Source organism: Gossypium hirsutum, chromosome A06 (assembly GCF_007990345.1).
Source record: "Gossypium hirsutum isolate 1008001.06 chromosome A06, Gossypium_hirsutum_v2.1, whole genome shotgun sequence".
NCBI classification, from domain to species: domain Eukaryota; kingdom Viridiplantae; phylum Streptophyta; class Magnoliopsida; order Malvales; family Malvaceae; genus Gossypium; species Gossypium hirsutum.
In genome coordinates this window covers 82,313,277-82,335,045 of record NC_053429.1, presented here as the reverse complement: position 1 = coordinate 82,335,045, position 21,769 = coordinate 82,313,277, and the positions used below count along the sequence as shown (strand labels likewise).

General features: G+C 33.1%; 1 protein-coding gene across 1 annotated transcript in view; it reads left to right on the top strand.

Moving 5' to 3' along the window:
- LOC107961730 (GDSL esterase/lipase At5g45920) overlaps positions 1–18,450 on the top strand; it is a 53,801-nt gene extending 35,351 nt beyond the window's left edge. Inside the window, exon 5 of the mRNA XM_016897819.2 lies at positions 18,042–18,450. Coding sequence (XP_016753308.2) covers positions 18,042–18,201 — 160 coding nt within the window. The 3' untranslated portion in view covers positions 18,202–18,450. The remainder of the gene's footprint in view (positions 1–18,041) is intronic.
- Positions 18,451–21,769: the final 3,319 nt, after the last annotated feature.

Genomic DNA, 21,769 nt, shown 5'->3' with positions numbered 1-21,769 from the left:
TCATCTTATACACAACTCACTTCATAAACGGATTAAAAAATTCACTACTTAATATGGATCTCATTTCCTTTACAATAAGCATAGACATTTCTCATAAGAATACCTATATGACACTTACCTTTGGTGGATTTCCAGTCAAACGGATGTAGACTTTTCCTAGGTTAGGGTACACATAGATGCTATTCTTGGCGAACACTTATACTAAATAATCTTTAAGACAGGCTTCATATCAATCCAATCTTAGACGAGTTCTCATAATGAATTTAGCAGCTATCAAAACACCAGTCAGATCAAATCTTGAAACAACCCAACTCACACCTTATTCTAACGGAGGCAACATTTTAAGTCAACCTAGGAAATCACAAACAATCATATTACATATCATAGGAACACTAAGGTTGGTGGATAACTTAAACTTTAGATAACCTTTTCTATACAGCAGGAAACACTCAGATTTGGTGAATACCAAATAACTTAGATTACTTCCTTACATAGTATAAGAAAATTCAAATTTGACAACTCTTCGACTATTCATGATTTTAAGTACGCCAAATTACCTTTACTGACAGACTACAATGGCGGATTCACCGTTCAGGAACACTACTAATAACTCTATCAATGTAATGCCCAAACCTGATCTAATTAACCAAATTCGAATCTAGGGTGTTACTACTCAAGTACATATGTAGTTCACTTAATCATACAAATTTACATTCAATTACAACTATTTTAATTATAAATTTCTCTACGAAATACATAAGTATGAATAATACGAGAATTTTTTTTTGGTTACACAAGGAATTTATTTACAACTATAATTAAATAGATGTTCTAGTCTATTACAATTATTATGTGTAAAATACTCCTATAAAACAATTCAAACTTGAACATGCCAATAGACTTGCTCTATATTCATAATAGCTGATACGTCACTTCTTTGGCATAGCCCTGGCGTCGTCCCTCTTGGTGTAGTCCCAAACCAACATTCCTGTAACATAAAACACATTGGTAAGTTCATGAGAACTTAGTGACCAAATTATGTGATTCATTTTTTTTTTGTATTTCTCATTTGGTAGTTCAGTCTATCACCATTTTCCTTTGTTCTTCAACTTGTCTCTAGTGAAAAAAATTCTAGACTGCTATTCTTCATACTCTTGATGTCACCCTTAACTTTTAAAATCATGCCTTACTTTATACATTACTCACGTTCTTCACTCTACACTATTATGATTCCTTAACCACGCCTATTAAAGACACCCATACAGACAAAATATTGTTGTTCTTACATTCATACACTATTATGATTTTGCACATAGGTAAAAGATACGTTCTTGAATTATACGGTTTGATTATTTCTAGAGAATAGCCTTCTTCTTGTAATAAATGCAAATATATTACCTTCTTTTATGATTACCTTATTTTACTTACCGAACATAGCCATTACCCAGATTTGTTCTTCAAATCTAATTAACCCATACTTTGAATTCACTACTTATTTTGGCGCATTCTAGTTTCTTTGTTCTTATCTTAAAACTATGTAGGGTCTACCCCAACAAATCATATGGAACTTTCCATAAAGGAAATGCATTAAATTATCGTATCAAAAGTGTAACATGATACGCCATAAGGGATTTTCCTTTAGGGCTTGTTATATAGACTGTTTCTTCAGAGTTCGTCATACATACTATCTCTTTAGTATTCTTTAAGAACACCATTTCTTTCTTTTAGAGTCCGCTACAGAGCGTCTCCCTCAAATGGTTGCCACAAGGGCTTTCATTTCCTTAAATCACTACAAAGGCTTCTATCTCATAGATTGCCACAAAGGCTTCCATCTCATAGATTGCCACAAAAACTCCCATTTCATAGATTGCCAAAAAGGCTTCCATTTCATAAATTTCCACAAAGGTTCCATTTTTTAGAGTGTTCAGGATAGGGATTCGCCTAAACTCACGTTTCGTGAGGTTTGCCCCTTATTATCTTGGGTCACTGGTCGACTGTTTAACGTCACAACAATAATGTGCAAGTGTACACTGTCGATGCAAGTATAGTAGACAGATGTGAGTCTATCAGATATCGATCCTACAGGGATGGTTGTCTTTTATCTATTAATATCAGTGCAATAACTAGATAGAAACAAGATAAATTGTGAGGATAGTTGTCGGAGCAACAACTTGAAAACAATAAAATAAAATATGATAATGATAAACTGGGATCCCCAACATGAATCTTCAGTAGAATACTAAGTGCTCACAAGGTGTAAAAGGATAGGTGAATATTGAGGCAATAAATTTAAATGTATATCTTACCAGGCATCAGTCATCTATTTAATCTGAGACTTAAACATACACGTTAACCTTACCTTCTAATGATGACAATATCGCACTATTAAGAACAAGTGGACTAAATTCCTCTAATCCTCACTCAACTTCTGTTGTAATGCTTGTTTGCTTGAACTGTCAGTGCACTTTCTAGTGTCAGTGACTACAATAAAACTTCCATATTAAGAAACATTCAAACCCCAAGATTAAACAATAAAAGCAAGATTGAATAAGATAACATTTAACTAAGAATTCATGTTTACTTCCATACAAATAGAAAACAAAAAGTAATCATCAGTATTTAGAAAGAAATAAGAAAGACTCGAGTGAAGAATACTATTCCTAGACAACTCGACTGAATCTCGCTATTCCCTCTTGTCTTGCACTTAGGTCTCCTCTTTAGATGCTAATCTGCATCAATTTTCACATTAGCTCACTTGTAAGAGGTTTAAGCTACCATAGCTGCAAGCTTCAATGTAGGATGAATAAGATAATAGTAAAGAAAAAGCTCTCTCCCCCAGTCTATTTTTCTTCTCACGTCAACCTTTTATGTCCTCCTCCTACAGTACATGTGTCCTTTCCTTAGAACTATTCTATCTTTGTACATACAAGTTGGTTATACCAGACTGGACAGCTCACATTTTTTTAGTTCTTATCCGGATAGCTTTCAGGTACGGCGACAATTTTGGACGCAATATGGAATTAACTCATGCAACAACATTAATGCAAAAAAATAGCAAAATTATGGATAAAATAGGCTAGGATTCACTGAGTCATAAAATGCAATTTACTAAACTCAAAATGCTAAAATATATGTTAAGGATAACTAAATGGGAACAATTTAACCAATAAGTAAGGAGGAAAACATATGTTCTTTCTAGTGCTATCACACCCCCAAACTTGAGTTTTTACTTATCCTCAATAAAACAAAAACTAGCAAGGCTACAAAAATTTTACTTAGGCAAATGATCATTCTAGAAACCTAAACCATCTAAATTCCCAATGAATTAATCACATTCAGATGAAAGAATATTGCATCGACAATACAGAAGCACGAATTAATCAGGTTGCAACTTCAGCAATGTTAGTATCATGCTTCAAACCCTAAGTTCTATTTACCAATACAACATTTATTGTACAATACTAAATATTTATATATTATATATAAATTTTTTTGAAATAAGGGATATCATTGCATTACTGTACCCTTGTTCCTGAGAAGTAACGATGGAGAACAACACACCCCTAGGTAGTACGTAATTGCGCAGACACACATTCATGCAGCGACAGCCTTTGGCCAGATTGATTTTTCTAATACTTGTATTGGAGTGTTCCCTCCTTAACATTCTATACTACACCCCACTTTGGAGTGTTTCTAATTTATAACTATATATAAGCTGTTTCAAAAAGTAGATTCACTCAAGTTTAAGGAATGATAGTAGTCGCCCATTACTAATGCAACCTAATCGATTCATTAAAGAATTGAAGCTTCAACCTTCTATCAAAATTATCCAACTCATTCATTAATTATTCACATGACTCAAGAATTAAGCATTGAATGTAACAAAAATTTTTGAACAATTTTTATTAACTATAATTAAACCTTGTATGATTCATTACCCCAAAAAAATTGAAATGTGGATGCATTTCCAAGCCCCATGTGCATTTCCCCAGACTTAAAGTTTGCATTGTCCCCAATGCACTAACATGAAAATGTAATGACAATAAAAATGCAATGGCAATGTGTACTTATCAAAATAAAACTTATAGCTACATGCAATGCATGGATACTATAATGAAAGCTTAAAATAAACTAACACATGAATACTATAGCGAAAGCTTAAAATAAACTAACTTAGTTATCCTCAGTCGTCGATGTGGCTGCAATGTTTCTTTTTCCTCTTTATTCTTTCATTTTTTTATCTTTAGAACACTTTCTTTTCTTTTCTTTGGGCTTTACACGGTGTTCAGATTGCTCCTCAGTTTTTGGTTTTGCCCCAGCATCACTGTCTGCTTCCTGTGTAGAAGAGGCGACCTGGAGTGGTCCAATGTAGACCACTTTTGCCAATGAATTGTATTGCTCTTCACTGGGTACCTCAACAACTTCCGCCAGTCTCACTCCATCTCACTCCAAATTATCAGTATTTGTACCCACAGACTCGGGTGCGGTGACAATGTTAATAACAGAATCTTCCTTTTCTTTTCCTTTTTCATCTTCAACAACTTCTTCTTCTTCAGCAACAACTTCCTTTTCTGTAGCAGCAGCATCTTTCTCAATAATAGTGTCCTCTTGATCAGCAAAAGTACCATCCTTGGACAAGTTATCAATCTTTCACAAGAATTCTTCGATGTCCCTGGATTTCTCTTCTTTGTCATTATTAGAGACCTGCACAATGGGAGGGGATTCCACTAATTTGTCTTGGTCTTTTAAGTCATTATCCACAGATGAAAGTTCATAATCTTGAATGATTGGTGGAAACACTGGGAATTTTGGTAGTAGGGATGGGCTCAATTGGCTTAATGTGGCTACAATAGAAATGTTCCAGGCTTTGGTATAAGCATAAAACAAATTCTGGGATTTCTCTATATTCTCTATTGTAGCGACAAGCCTGATATGTCTATTGTTGATGGAATTGACCATTTTTTCGACATCTTTCATTTTACGCCATAATGATGTCTCTACATTTAGGTTTGTTCCTTTGTTGTCGGCTTTGGTTTTGCCTTTCCTTGTCTTGCTTATTTCTGACTCCTTCAGTATTGGTATATCTTTGCCATAAGGCATTCTTTCTATAGAGGCTTTATTGATCGGGCCCTTATTTTTCAGGACTTCCTCACCATCACAAGATACAATTTCTTTTTGTTGGCACAATAACATCACCAATGATGGGAAAACCAAGATTCTAGTTTGCCTTGCGGCCAATTAGCAATTTCCTGATGAAGTATTGCACCAACATCAATCTTTCTGCCCTTGACGATAGAATGTATCAGACACATTCTATCAAGGGTAACTGTGGTGCTGTAAGTAGAGGGCTTTAGCCTACAGTTGACAAAATGAAACTAGATTTTGCTTGGTAACATCAGGAAGCGATGGTGCATCGTTTAATTCTTTTGATGGGAACCCATCCACAATGCTCATTTGACACACAATTCTTTCACCAATAGATCTCATTTTTTATCTGTGATATCCTCAATGAACTCGGAGTGTTCATATACATCCACCTTGGTGTTGTACAGCTCGTTGATTTTTTAGCGTCCCATGGTATTAAGCCTTCTCGAACAAAAATAAACTCTAACTCATGATCATAAAGGTTAGCATAAAACTCATGTACCAATGAAGGAGAATACCTTCAAGGATGGGTGCAAAAAGTTTTCCACGTCAACTTCGAGATGGTTTTATAGACTTACTTACCTAAGTCTTATTTTTGCGAAAGGGAAATGCCCTATTCAGGGTGGAAGTTTTGCTTCAACATGTTGTCTTGCAATCGTTCCTCTGCCACTTTATTCAAAAAGATTACTGGCTTAGTTTTCTTCATTGGCTTGGGGGATTTCAATTCACGAACTGCAGTAGCAGAGGTTGCAAGTTCTTTAGCAGATTTGGTGGCTTTCTTGACTGAGCCTCTCATTTTTGCCATCTTTAATTGAGGGAAAATGGTTTAAAGTTGAAAAGATATGATCTTGAGAAGAGAAAGGAAATAAAAATGGTTCTTAAAAGTGTTACAGTCAGTGCAGTGGAGGATTTATAGTGAGTGAAAGAGGAAGATGAAGAAGAGTGTTGTTTTATGGAGAGATATAAAGCTGGTAGGAATAGTTGTCCAATAGAAATTATGCTTGTTCAGAAGGATCAAACAGCTGAGTGATTTTTTATCCAATGGTGGAATCTGAATTTCCCTATATTCTAATGAGTTATAAATGGTAGTACAGAATTACAGAATGCGTTGACAGCAAAATTTTGATACGTCGACAATAATACCTAATTATTCTACAAAAAGAAAGGAAGACAAACTTTAACAAAACATAAATAAAATAAACTAAAATCATGGACTCATAATTAAAAATTAAAACTTTTCGACCAATTTAATGGTCTTTTCCTGATCACTGTTGCCAAAACAGTGTTTCAGCCTCTGTCCATTTACTTTGAATTGGTGTCCATCATGTAAACCTCGAATTGTGACTGCACCATGAGGAAATATGTCGACAAATTCGAAAGGTCTAGACCAACAAGGACGCAATTTACCTGGGTGCAATTTAAGTTGAGAATTGAATAATAAAACCTGTTGACCCGCGATAAATTATCATTGTAAAATTATCTTGTCATGCCATCGTTTAGCCTTTTCCTTATAAATCATAGCATTTTCATAGGCATTTCTCCTAATCTCCTCTAGTTCATTGATATCCAATAGCTTTTCTTTCCATTCGCTTCATAGTCCACGTTCACTTGCTTAATTGCCCACATTGCTTTGTATTCTAATTCAACTGGCAAGTGACATGCTTTCCCAAAATCCAATTGATACGGCAACATCCCTAATGGATTTTTGTATGCTGTCCACAATAGCCATAAAGCTTCATCCAATCGGAAAGACCAATCTTTCCTCAAAGGGTTTACAACCTTCTCAAGAATGTTCTTAATTTGTCAATTCGATACTTCAGCTTGTCCATTCATTTGTGGATGATAAGTAGTAGCCATTCTATGATTAAATCTATATCTCTTCAGTGCGATTCACTGTTTAATGCCTTTCGTGTACCGAAGCGGGTGAGTATATGCTTGTGAAAAGAATTTAACATTGTCTTTGCATCATTCTTTGGGGTTGCAACAGCTTTAACCCACTTCGAGACGTAGTCAACAGCTACTAATATATAAAGATGTCCAAATAAACTCAAAAAGGGTCCCACAAAATTCATACCCCAAACATCAAATAATTCAACCTCTATAATTGGCTACTGTAACATTTTATTGCGTCAGGATCTAGAATCGATGTGCTGACACCTATCTCATTGATTCACAAAATTGTAGGCATCTTTGAATAATGACAGCCAGTAGAATCCTGATTGGAGAACTTTAGCAATAGTTCTCATACCACCGAAATGACCTTCATAAGGAGCATCATGATAATACTTCAAGATTGAAAGCATTTCCTCTTTTGAAACACAATGTTGAATGATGTTGTCATTGCATACCTTGAATAAATACAACTCGTTCCAATGATACTTCACTATGTCATGAAGATATCTTTTTTTTATAGCCTGTGACACTTAATGGGAGTTTTCCACACACTAGATAATTAACAAAATCCACATACCAAGGAGTTGCATCTATAGAAAATAACTTCTCATCTGGGAATGCATCAACAATTTAAAGTATGTTTTCTTCTTTGCTACCAACTTCCAATCAAGACAGATAGTCTGCAGCTTGATTCTCTAAACCCTTATGGTCTTTTATCTTGATGTCAAATTCTTGCAACAGTACTATCCAATGTATCGGTCTTGGTTTTTCATCCTTTTTAGCAAAGAGATATCTCAACACCGAGTGATTAGTTAATACAATAACCTTTGCACCGGCAAGATAGGAATAAAACTTGTTGAAAGAAAAGACTACAATCAACAATTCTTTCTTTGTGGTGGTATAATTGAATTGAGCCTCTGTAAGAGTTTTGCTAGTATAATAGATGGTGTGAAATATTTTTCCCTTTTGTTGTCTTAGAACCGCACCCACAGCAATGTCGCATGCATCACAAATAACTTCAAAAGGTTGGGACCAATCTAGTGCAATGACAATAGGTGCATTCCCTAGCTACTTTTTTAACTGAATAAATGCATCCAAACATGCATCGTCAAAGAAGAATTTTCAATTCTGTTCCAGCAATGAGCATAAGGGCTTTGCAATTTTTGAAAAATCTCTAATAAACCTTTAGTAAAACCCCGCATGTCCAAGAAAACTGTGAATACCTTTCAAGTTTGTTGGTGATGGTAATTTCTCAATGATTTCCACCTTAGCTTTGTCTACTTGAATGCCTTGAATAGAGATGCGATGGCCTAACATAATGCCTTCAATTGCCATGAAGTGAAAATTTTCCCAATTCAAGACAAGATGTGTGTCCTCACATCACTTCAATATTTTATCCAAATTTTCAGTGCAATGATCAAAATCATTCCGATAGACTGAGAAATTGTCCATAAAAACCTCCAAAGAGTCTTCGATCATATCTAAGAATATTGCCATCATGCACCTTTGAAATTTGGTTGGTGTATTGCAAAGATTGAAAGGCATACGACGAAAAGAAAAAGTACCAAAGAGGTAGGTGAAGGTTGTTTTCTCCTGATTCTTTGGTGCAATAGCAATTTTATTGTACCCAGAATAGCTGTCTAAAAAGTAATAATAGGCCTTTCTAGTAAGCCAATCCAGCATTTGGTCAATGAAAGAAAGTAGGAAGTGATCGTTCTTTGTGGCCGCATTCAATTTGCGATAATCCAAACAAATTCACCATCCCGTGGGAATACGTGTAGGAATTAATTCATCCTTATCATTGCGAACCATAGTGATGCCACTCTTTTTAGTTACGCATTACACTGGACTTACCCAATTGCATTAAAAATCGGGTAAATAATTCCAACATCAAGCCTTTTTATGATTTCCTTCTTGACAACTTTCTTCATCTTCTCGTTTAATCTTTTTTGTTGTTCAATCGATTGCTTGCCTTCATCTTCCAACTTGATCTTCTCCATGCAAAAAGAAGGACTAATATTAACCTTGAATATCGGCAATACTTCAAGCAATATTTCGTTTATATTACTTAAGAATATAGACCAATTTCTCTTATTGAGTTATATCTAGTGTTGCAGAGATAATAATTAGGAGAGAATTGTGATCACCCAGAAAGACATATTCAAGATGAGGAGGTAGTAGTTTCAATTCCAGAGTAGGAGCTTTTTCAATAGATGGTTTGAAATTTGGGGTTGTTCTATTGGTTAGGTCTAAGGATTCAATCTGCCATCCATGATTGAGCTCAAGATTATTAGCTTCAACCATGCTGTCACAATCGTCTAAGGACTTGACATCAGATGTCACTGCAAACTCTTCAGAAAGTACTTTGCTTTGGTCATTGAATTCTTCCTTAATTAGGTCATCTAGCACATCGATAATATGACATTCTTCTTTGTCCTTACATTGAATAGATTCAAAAACACTGAAGTTGACTTGCTCGTCATTAAGTCCCATTGTTAGTTCACCTTTGTAAACATCAATAAGAGTTTGTCCGGTAGCTAAAATGGTCATCCCAAGATAATGGGAACCTCCTTGTTTGCCTCACAGTCGAGTATGATGAACTGAGTCAGAAAAACAAATTTATCCACACGAACTAAGACATATTTAAGATGTCATTCAAGTTGAGCCAATGATTGATCAGCTAGTTGTAATGTCACTACAGTAGATTTCATGTTACCAATTCCTAACTTTTTGAATGTAGATAGTGTCATTAGGTTAATGCTAGCTCCTAATTCGTATAAAGCCTTACCCAGATAATGATTTCCAATTGAACATGGAATGGTAAAGCTCCCAAGATCTTTCAATTTAGGGCACAACTTCTTTGTCAAAACAACAGTACAGCCTTCTGTGAGTGCAATAGTTTCAATATTAGTGAGCTTCTTCTTCTTGGATAAGAGGTCTTTCATAAATTTCGCATAACTCTGTATTAGAGTGTATACTAAAGGAATGTTGATCTGCAGTTGCTTTAGTGTGTCCAGGAACTACAAATATTGCTTGTCATGCTCATTCTTCCTGAATCTTTGTGGGAAAGGTAAAGGTAGAGATACATCTGCTTGCGTCGACACTTTCGATTGCGTCGATAGTTTCAAAGGTTAGACATTAGGCATACGAGTGAAAATTTGTGGAACTTCTTTGTTTGATTCATCGGCAAACTCTTCAGATTCAACCTTCTCACTATTGATCACTCCATCCGTATCTTGAAGTGCTACAGTAGAGTCTATAAATGGTTCACCAGTTTGTTTACCCCTCCTAAGAGTGAGAGCCTTACAATGTTATTTCCCCTTCAGGCTAGGATTTTTCATGTCACTAGGTAATGAGCCTAGTGATTAAGTATTCAAATTCGAAGCAAGTTGTCCTAATTGTGCGTCCAATGCTCGAATGAAAGATGAATTCTCTTGTACAATAGCTTCCATGTGAGTAATATACTTTTGCATTAATGCTTCAAGAGTTGCTAACAGGTCATATTTAGAAGCTTGAGTGTACGGTTGCTGTCAATGTCCTTGAACATGCTAATTTGGTATTGAAGAGTGTTGTGGCTGCATCAAAATTTGGTGTGGATGTGTTTGGCCTTGTTGTGTATGCATTTGAGTGTGCTGGTTGTAGTTTCTACAATTGTAGATTGTAATTCCTTTGTCTTGGATTACAATTGCCCTGAGTAGATGTATTCCCATATCTGAATATCACAGCATTTTGAGTTCCCAAAAATAGTTGGTTGTGACAGAGTTGTTGTAAGAGTTACCATAAGAATTGTTGCCGATGTTACTAATATAACATGCATTCTCTGCATGTTGCGGACAATCTTCATAGCTATGGTTGTCACTAGAAATCTCACAAGAAAAGTAGGAACATCAACTTGCTGAGTGACTTGTATAGGTGCAACGCCACTAGTCCCTTGCATATTTTTAATCATGTTTGTGAGAGAAGAAACTTGGGCACTTAGTCTGGTTATTGCATCCAATTGAATAACTCCTGGAGTAGTTTTTTCTTGTGTAGCTTTGGAGATAAGGTATTGATAATCAATTTGAGCAATTCTCTCAAGAATTCTCACAACATCATTATAAGTACAATCCAACAGAGGTCTATTGGCTGATGATCGATAAGTTTCCTTGTATGTGAATTCAACCCATTGTAAAAAATCTCAATTTGTGTTTCTGGTTAAATGTCGTGCAGAGGACAATGTCGAAGTAAAGATTTATAATGTTCCCATGTGGTGTGAATATTTTCATCATCCAGCTGATGATAAGAGTAATATCATTTCGAAGGCGAGCATTCATTGTTGGTGGGTTAAATAGCAAAACAAACAGTGTTGCTAGTGCATCCCAAGAAGTAATTGATCCGATAAGTAGCCCAAAAAACCAAGTACGGGCTCTTCCCTGTAAGGAAATAAGGAAATAATTACATCTTCAAGGCATCATCAGGAACGCCTTTTGACTAAAGGAAGCACAGATCAACAAAAAGAAATTAGGATATTTTATCGCATCTTTATGGGGTAGTCCAGCACATTGTCCATTAGAACTCAGCATTTGAATCATTACTGGCTTGAGCTCAAAATTCCCAGCTTGGATTGCTGGCGTAACAACTCCTAGTTGTAAATCATTCAAGACAGGTACTACAAAATCTCGTATACTTCTAGTTTGTAGGTGAGCATCTCGCGACAACAATGGGTTATTAATATTTTGCTATTGTATCGGGGGTATGGTTGATTTGTCTCATGGTAGAGCCATATTTCTTTGTTTTTAAAGTCTACTCCGAACAATCCTTTCCATTTTTGGATCAAAACTGACAAGAAAATCTGACTTGTTTCAGGTCATAACACACCTAAAATGAAGTTGAAGAAATAGCAACAAAGAAGAACCAGTTAGTGAATACTAAATATTATACAAGGAAAATAAAGTGAAAAAACACACAAAAACAAAAATAAACATCAAACAAACTCCATTGCTGGCAACAACTTCAAAAACTTGATCGGTTGTTTAACATCACAACAATAATGTGCAAGCATACATTGCTGATGCAAGTATAGTAGACATATGTGAGTCTATCAAATATCGATCATATAGGGATGGTTGTCTTTTGTCTATTAATGTCAGTGCAATAACTAGATACAAACAAGATAAATTGTGAGGATAGTTGTCAGAGCAACAACTTGAAAACAATAGAATAAAATATGATAATGATAAACTGGGATCTCTAACATGAATCTTCAGTAGAAAACTAAGTGCTCACAAGGTATAAAAGGATAGGTGATTGTCAAGGCAACAAATTTCAATGTATATCTTACCAAGTATCACTCATCTATTTAATCTGAGACTTAAACATGCATATTAACCCCACCTTCCGATGCTGGAAATATGGCACTATTAAGAACAAGTGGTCTAAATTCCTCTAATCCTTACTCAACTTCCATTGTAATGCTTGTTGGCTCGAACTATCACTATACTTTCCAGCGTCAGTGACTGCAATAACACTTCTGTGTTAAGAAACATTCAAACCCCAAGATTAAATAAAAAAAGAAAGATGGGATAAGAAAACATTTATCCAAGAATTCATGTCTACTTCCATACAAACAGAAAACAGAGAGTAATCACCATCATTTAGAAAGAAATAAGAAAGAATCGTGTAGAGAATACTATTCCTAGAAAACTTAATTGAATTTCTCTATTTCCTTTTGTCTCACACTTAGGCCTCCTCTTTATAAGCTAATCTGAATCAATTTTTATGCTGGCTCACCCGTGAGAGGCTTAAGCTTCCATAGACACAAGCTTTAAGGTAGGATGAAGAAGATAATGAACATGAAAAAGCTCTCTCTCACCCGTGTGCCACACACGCCCTGTCTCAAGCTATGTAGACTAAAAATTCAGCTAGAACAAACCATTTCCATCATTATTTCATGCATAAACATTTCAACCATTTGTGCATCACTTCAAGGCATCCAACTCTACCTAAACATACATATGCATATGCTATTCAATACCTGAATCAACTAACCAATTTGTCATCCAAAGGCACCTCAAATGCAATCATCAAAACTTACCTAAACATATCAACTTTACCTATTTTCAACCATTAATATATAGTTCAATACTTTCCACAACATATCATAACTTCACCATAATCATACCAATTCAAAACATACCATATAAGCCATTCAAAACATGCAACATGAAATAGAGACAGTGACACAAACTAGCAAGGCATAAAATGTACCAACAAAGTTAACTTACACAACTTATGCATACCAAATCATCAACTAAACATTCAACTAAAATACCATTACAAGTCCACCTATATATTCCATTATAACATTGGCCAAAACATTAAAAAAACTACTGATATTTATGCTTGATAGTGTGATAGATCTCCAACGAGCTTCCAAAAAACTATAAAACATAGGAAAGAAACTACAAAAGCAATTAATGCTTAGTAAGCTCATATAACTTAAACACAACTTATCATTTCATTTGCATAATGTAAATAGCATGAGCGTAATACCAACTAAAACCATAAGCTTGGCATAATGCCTATACAACATCAAATACACAAGTTAGTGCATTTATATACAACATCAAATACACAAGTTTACATGGTGTAAAAGAATTCATCTATAACAAGTAATTTGCACCTTTATTCATATCATTTAGGTTACCATTTCCTTTTCATAAGTTCATGATACATTCCATTTGAACACTTACTATTTCATTTCCTTTTCATACCCATTGAACGATCTAGAATTTCATTTGATACTCTTAAAAAGCTCACACAAAATGTGCCTTTACATAACCATAACCTTCCCATTACATCATTGCTCACACGAGCTATGGGTCAGAATGTAAGCTGCACGATGTTGGTCACACGACCTATGGAGTATCCGTAATGAATGCAGGACCTCAACCATCGGTAGGACATTCAAGACTAGCACTTGAAACATTAAAACATTAATAACATTTCATTTGTATCCTACGAAGTCCAAAGTCCAATCGGGACTCGATAATTGCCATAGCATTGATTTGGATATTCATCATTCAATTACATTATGAATACATAATAAACATACATTTGAATAACATGAATATAACAATCGTTCATATGAACTTACCTCGACAACTAGGGCATAGAAGTTAAAATAAGCTAATCCGAAGCTTTTTCTTTGCCTTGATCTAGGTCTATACGTGGTTTATCTTTATCTAAATAAACAAAAATCCATTTAATACTTATAGTATTCAATTTATTCCACATTTCATATTTATGCAAAATTACTATTTTACCCCTAACATTTTAACTTTTTCATAATTTAGTCTTAGAGCTTATAAATGGAAATCTAAGCATTTTAATCCTTTTTATAAGCTAACCAAAATCTTTAGGGACTTAAACCAACCAAAATAAATCATCATTTCATAATTTTAATATGAATTTTTACCATTTTTACTGATCAATCCCTAAATGTAGATTTTATCAAAAATCACTTTACAGATCTTGTTTATTTATCAACAGGGATTCATAATCTACCATTTAACATCAAGAACCATTCAAAAACATTCTTGGCATAATCCTCAATCTTTAATAGTTTTACAAATTGAACCCCGGGTTAGCTAGATTACGTTAAAACAAACTTAAAAGCATATAAATCATTAAAAACGGGGTTTAAAATCAGTTCAATGTAATAATCAAGCTTGACTGAACCTTCAAGGTGAAAAACTGGCTTCCTCTTTCACTTATTTCGGTGGTGATGGGAGAATGAGGAAGATGACACTAAACTTTTACCATATTTAGTTTAATTATTAAATTACCTTTTTAACCTTGTTTATTAGTTAAACAAAACATCAAACTCATGCCCATCTTTGTCCACTAGCATTATGAATGGTATAATTACCATTTAAGCCCATTTACTTTCATTTCCACTGTGATTTTGTAACACCTCAGACCCGGCCTAGACATTATGGCCGAATCTGATGATGTCACATGATAGTGCTTTAGAAATTGCAATGATGTTAAGACCATTTCTCCGTAGGTACCTCTTTTGATTATCTTATGCTATCTTCTAAAACGTGTCATTTATTTTCAATCATTAACCATTTTCAAAACGTTAAAATTTACGGAAGCTTTTAAAACCATTTTGTATGCGTGGTAGTTTCGGAAAACATTTGATTCCTTTGAAAACCTGAGTTTTCCTACTACTAGCAGTAAAAACCGTAAAACTTTACAAAATCCCAAATTAAGAAAAAATTCGTAAAGGCTTAATTACATCAAATTTTCCCCAAATATAAATTAAATCATAAGTAAACAAAAAAAATAGTATAAGTGGAAAATCGTGTGGCCACCGCTGAGTCCTCCGCTACTCCGACCCATATAAAGACCATATAAGGACCTCTAGATTTGAATTCTATAGGTATTTAATCCTTATAGCTACTAGAATTCAACATTTGCATTTTATGTTATTTAGTCCTTCTTCTAATTAAACACTTAATCGATAAAATTTTCGTATCAAATTTTTTACACGACATGCCTATTATAATACAGGTCATATAATGAAATAAAAAACCTTATTTTTAGGTCGAATTTGTGGTCCCGAAACCACTGTTCTAATTTCACTGAAAAATGGGCTATTACACGATGAATCTACCATGTTTTCAAACGCGCAAAGGGAGTAATCAGATAATTTAAAGTTTGAAAGAGTGGTGATTCCAACAAAGGAAGAAGGTAATGGTTCTCCTCTGATAGGAGACTCTAGTAGGGAGGAACTAAAAGAAGAAGGAGGCTCTAGTGAAAAGGAGGTTTAGACCGAAGAACTTTCTTAGAAAATTGAATCAATTGCAAATAATAAGTCAAGGAGAATAATCAGAAAGCTTACTCGCTTTGCTAATATGGTGGCTTATGCATTCCCAATTGTAACTGAAGGCATTCCTACCAGTTTTAATAAACCAATTCAAATTTTAGAAGAAGAAAACTGAAGGGTTTCCATGAAAAAGGAAATGATGCCTCTTTATAAAAATTAAACTTGAAAACTAGCTAGTTTAGAAAAAGGAAAGAAGATTGGATGCAAGTGAGGGTTTATGAAGATAGAATGATTTTCTAGTCAAGATGATGTTTTCTACAAAGTAGGATCAGTGGGAAAAGACTTTGCTCAGATGGAGGAAATTGATTACAATGAGGTATTTTCTCTAGTTGTGAAGCATTTCTCCTTAGAATTTTATTGGCTTTGGTGGTACAATTGGATTTGGAACTAGTATAGTTGGATGTAAAAACTCTTTTTTTACTTTGAGACTTGGAAGAAGAAATGTTTATGACTCAGCTAGAAGGACTCAAGGTTGCTCAAAAAAATTAGTGTGTAAACTTTAAAAATTGTTGTACGTTTAAAGAAATGTCCTAGGCAGTGGTACAAGTGATTTGAAAAGTTTATAACATAATAGATTTACATAAAAAGCAAATATGATCATTGTGTGTATTTTCGCAAGCTTCAAGATATTTCTCTTATATATCTAGTTCTTTATGTTGATGATATATTAATGGCTTCCAAAAATCAAATAGAGATTGAGAAGCTAAAGACACAATTGAATAAGGAATTTTTAGATAAAGGATATTAGAGAAGAAAAGAAGATCCTTAGCATGGAGATAACTTGAGATAGAAGTTTGAAGAGGATTTGTTTGGCTTAGAACAATATTTGAGAAAACTGCTAAAATGTTTTGGCATGAATAAAAAATCAAAACTTGTTAACATTCCTCTTGCTCCTCTTTCCAAGCTTAATGCCTCTATTTCGCCAAAGAATGATGCAAAATGAGAATATCTGTCAAAGATACCATATGCAAATGTTCTTACTAGTTTAATGTATGCTATGGTATGTATAAGACCAGGCATTTTACAAACAGTTGGGGTCATGAGTGAGTATATACATGATGCAAGAAAGGAGCATTGGTAAGCTATCAAATGGATTTTGCAATATATTCAGAATATAATGATATTGATTGATTTTTGAGTAGGAAGATAATCAGGGTGTGGTTGGATATTTTGATTGAAACTATATTGGTGATTTGGATAAAAGAGAACTAAGATTTGGATAAAAGAGAACTAAGTACTGGTTATGTGTTTACTCTTGCAAAGGTACAAGTTAGTTGGAAGTCTACTTTATAGTCAATAATTACTTTGTCTACTATAGAAACGGAGTATATGACAATCACAGAGGCTGTAAAAGAGGTAATTTGGCTCCAAGGGTTCCTTGGTAAACTAGAAATTAAGTAGAAGTATGTCAAAGTACATTGCGATAGTCAGAGTGCTATTCATTTAGCAAACAATCAAGTTTATCATTCAAGGATAAAGAATATTGATGTCTGATATCATTTTGTATGAGAGATTCTAAAAGAAGGTGGAGTAAAGATCCCAAAAATTTCAACCACTGAGAATCTTGTTGATGTGATGATTAGGTTGTGACTGCAGTCAAGTTCCAACTATGTTTGGACATGATCAATGTTAAAACTTGAAGGTTGAAATTTGAAGATGATATCAAATGCTATTTTATAAGAAGGTTGAAGAGGTGGAAATTTGCTAAGGTGAATACTTGTTGAAAAAACACAATGCCACATCTAAAAAATACAAGTTTGTGAAGAGTTTGTACTACTATAAATAGGGATTGTTTCTCCACCTTTGAATCGTACCAAAATTTATAATTTTCTTTATAAGGTAATTTTTTCTTTTCTTATTTGTAATTTTCACTTATATCTTTTGCAGTGAAATATAGTTAGTAAAGTCCGAGGACATAGACGTAATTTATCGAATCTCGTTAAACTTTTGGTGTTCTTTATTATTTTTATTTATCTTTCAATATTTTGTAATGATATATTGTGCTATTAGATTCGGTCTAGGAGGTTGACTTTTAAGTGAGACCCCATTCGCACAATAAATTTTATGTACATATATTCTACATTGAGAAACAACATATTATGCTAATATAATAATATTTGTCGGAATGCAGGGATGGTTTACACCTGACACAAGAAGGCAACAAGGTTGTATTTGAGGAAGTAATGAAGAAGCTAAATGAAGGAGGCTTAAGCCTCAACAATCTAGCTATTGATCTCCCCATTTTATCTGATATTGACCATGTTGACCCTCTTAAGGCTTTTCAACAATAGCTAAAAAAACATTGCATTGCTTAATATTTTATTATTATTAGTTAGGATAGGGTCTCTTTTTGGTCTTCAAGTGTTCTTATATGATTGAAGTCATTGGAAGTATGCTACATTTGAAGGAGATTTTCCCTGTATTATAAAATCTTAATTCTCAAACAATGATGATTTTATTCTTATTTCTAAAATGTATGTTATTTATTTAAGTAAAAACACAAGAAAAGAAAAAACTCAAATCAGCCTATTCTAGTTTTCTCTTTCATTTGTAAAATTTTTTAGATATCATTTATATTTTATTATTCAAACAATTACGATAAAATATTAAATATAAGTTTTTCCCTCAGGAAAGATATTGCAACATTATTTATTTTCCAAACTTCTAATCATCTTCTTCATCTATGCTTCTTGTAAGAAAACATTTCTTTTTAATCGAATTTCTTAATTTAAAAAAACATAAAATAATAAAAAACATTTAATAATATTTTCTTACAAATCAAAGACCCAAAAAAGAGTTTTTTTTTAATTCATTTTATATACTAAATCATCAAATGTAAATATGTATGGTTATTTAAATGATGCAATATATTTGCTTAGAAAAAAAATAAAGTCACTCAAATATAATTGTCTTTTCTAAATTGTTTTTACTATCAATCAATTTCATTTCATTTGTGCACAAGATATTTTGAAATTTAAATAAAATACTTTTTATTATAAAATTTTAATATTTACAATTTTGAATGGCTATTAATTCAAAATATTAGTATTATTAAAAAAATAACTTCAATAGTAGTAAAATTAAAACTTAGGAATACCTTACCAAACTCAAATTTAATTTGGTTCCCATAATATTGCCATTTGATTTTGGGTAAAAGATATGTATAATTTCAATTATAATACTTATTTGTATTTGGTTATTTTATGAATAATATAAATAAAAACCTCATGTTTGTGAAAAAAAATATGATTCTTAATACATATGGTTTTACAATTTTAATTATTATTTAATAAAAAATTGAATCAGGTGTGTGATTTACAAGAATAAAAAGAGGATTTGTATATTCTCTTGCAACGAGTGTGGATGAAAGAGGATAAGAAAAATGTTTATGAAAAAAGGCTTATATTTATTATTTATTTTTATTTTTTAATAAGTGAAATATACAAAACATATGAAAAAAGAGAAATGAAAGGAAAAACTATAAGAGATGAAGTTAAGGGTTGGGTTGGTTTTTTTTTAAATATTTATGTTGATAAATATTTTTATTAGAAATGAGAAGAAAAATATATATACTCGTTCAGGAATTAAGATTTTTGGAAAAAAAAACAAGAAGAGAGTGTTGGATTTTTATAGCTTGAAGATCAGTCCAATATCAAATCTCTTTAAATATGTATTTCTTTTGAGATGTTTAACCTACTTGTCAATGTAGTTTATTTCACCATCGAGATGCTTGAGAAGTTTGTTGTGTTGAAGAAGTCATGTCAACAGTTGTAGTCGGAGGAACAACTTCTAGACCAGATCCATAATTAGAGCCTTCTTCGGTTGGATTCATTTATATTAAACTATTTTATCCTCTCTTCTACTTACTAGAGAACTTAATCTTAGATTGCTCAACTTCTTAAAAAAATCATCCTCAAAATAATATTTTTCTACTCCAATAATATTTGAAGGATGGAAAGGTAGCTTCTTTCTCTTGTTTTTAATCACGACGTGCTTCAAAATTTGATCAAATATAAGAGTTCCTAAATCAGAAGAGACCACAATAGTTACCTTTTGAAGAAAAAGTCCCATCTTCTTGCTAAATGACATGCAATAATTTGAAGGCAACCAATTCTTGGCGATTATACTTTGCAAGGATGCATACTTTGTGCTCTACTAAGTAGTTTTGAATTCTTGTCCTTCAAGCCAAGTCTTTCTAAAACCATCAATAAATATCCCAGAAAGCTTGTCATAATTAGCTTCAAATGACATCTCATGACTTGTATGCTTTATAACTTTGTTGATTATAGTAGGATTGAATGGAAAGTAATTACCATGAACATATGGTTTTATTTAAAACTCTGAGTCTATATCCTTGATAGACTATTAGCAAAATACATATTTTCGTGTTGAAGAATTGTGTAACAGCCCGTTTTTAGTTAAATTGGAACAATAGTTTTGGGACCACAAATCCAAAATTGAAATAATTATTTTATTATTATTTTAATGTTTACAGCATGATATTATGTTTGTGTGAAATTTTCGTTAAGAAATTTTATCGTTTGAATACTTAATTTGATAAAAAGGACTAAGTCGTGTAAAGTGTAAAACTTGTGTTCTATTAGATAAAGATGTCTATAGCTATGGAACCTTAAAGTGGAGATCCTTATGTGGTAATTAAACCATTAATAAAGGTAATGGACAATTGTGGACATCATTAATGTGACTAAGTAATGTTATATAACTAACTTAATAAGAAAATAATTAAAATAGGTAAAAGAAAACCAAATTCTTTTGTTCATCATCTTCTAGCTGAAATTTTAAGGAGGAAACTTCACCATCAAGCTCTTTTATTGCATGTGAGTATAATTTTGTTCCGTTTTTAATGATTTTTATGTTTTTGAGATCGTTGTAGCTTAATCTAGCTAGCTGAGGGACTAATTTGCAAAACTGTTAAAGGTTTAGGGTTTTCCCATTGATGAATCTATGTGTATTTTGATGTTTCATGATAAAAATGTATGGTTGTTGTTAGATAAACAACATTTGTTAATTGATTTTAGTAAAATGTCCAAATAGGGATTAAATTGTGAAATGTGTAAAATTCATGGTTAATTTGTGATATAAATGAAAAATGTGGACTGCTAAGGACCTAATTGAAATTTGGCTAACATGGGTTTAGGTTGAATTGCATGAATTTGTATTTTTATGAGATAAGGACTAAATTGTAAAAATGTTAAAATATTTGGGGCAAAGTGTAAAGTTGCTATAATGTGCATTTTTGGGCTAAATTGAATACGTTGGTGATTAAATGAGTTAAATTTTATATTATATAGATAAAAAAAGTGAAATTCAGATTTAGATCAAGGAAAGAATAAATTTTTGGACTAATCGACTCGTTTCGTCGTTTTTGTATTTGAGGTAAGTTTGTATGTAATAGGCATTGATATATTTGTATTTTAAATGCTTTGATATTGCATAAACTATGAATACGATCTCATGGATATATTCAACGACGATTCGGCAAACGAGAAATCCTGATTGAACCTTAGGAATAGATTAGGATACAAATGACATGTCATTAGGGTTTATGTGATTTGAGTGCTGGTCCGTACGTCCTACTGGTGGCTGAGTTATCCGACATGTGTTGCGGATACTCATCAACTTGTGTGAGCAGCACCGTGTAGCTTTTCATGACTGTCAGCTTGTGTGAGCAGATCCGTTTATAGCTAGAGAGTGAGCATTATATGTGATACGAGATTGAGATAGCTTCGGCTATATATGTGACACTTAGGGTGTGAGATTCCCGAGTATCTAATAGTATTTCGAATGGTTCAACGGGTATATCAAAGAAATGGTTAAGTGTGAGACTAATAAGAGGTG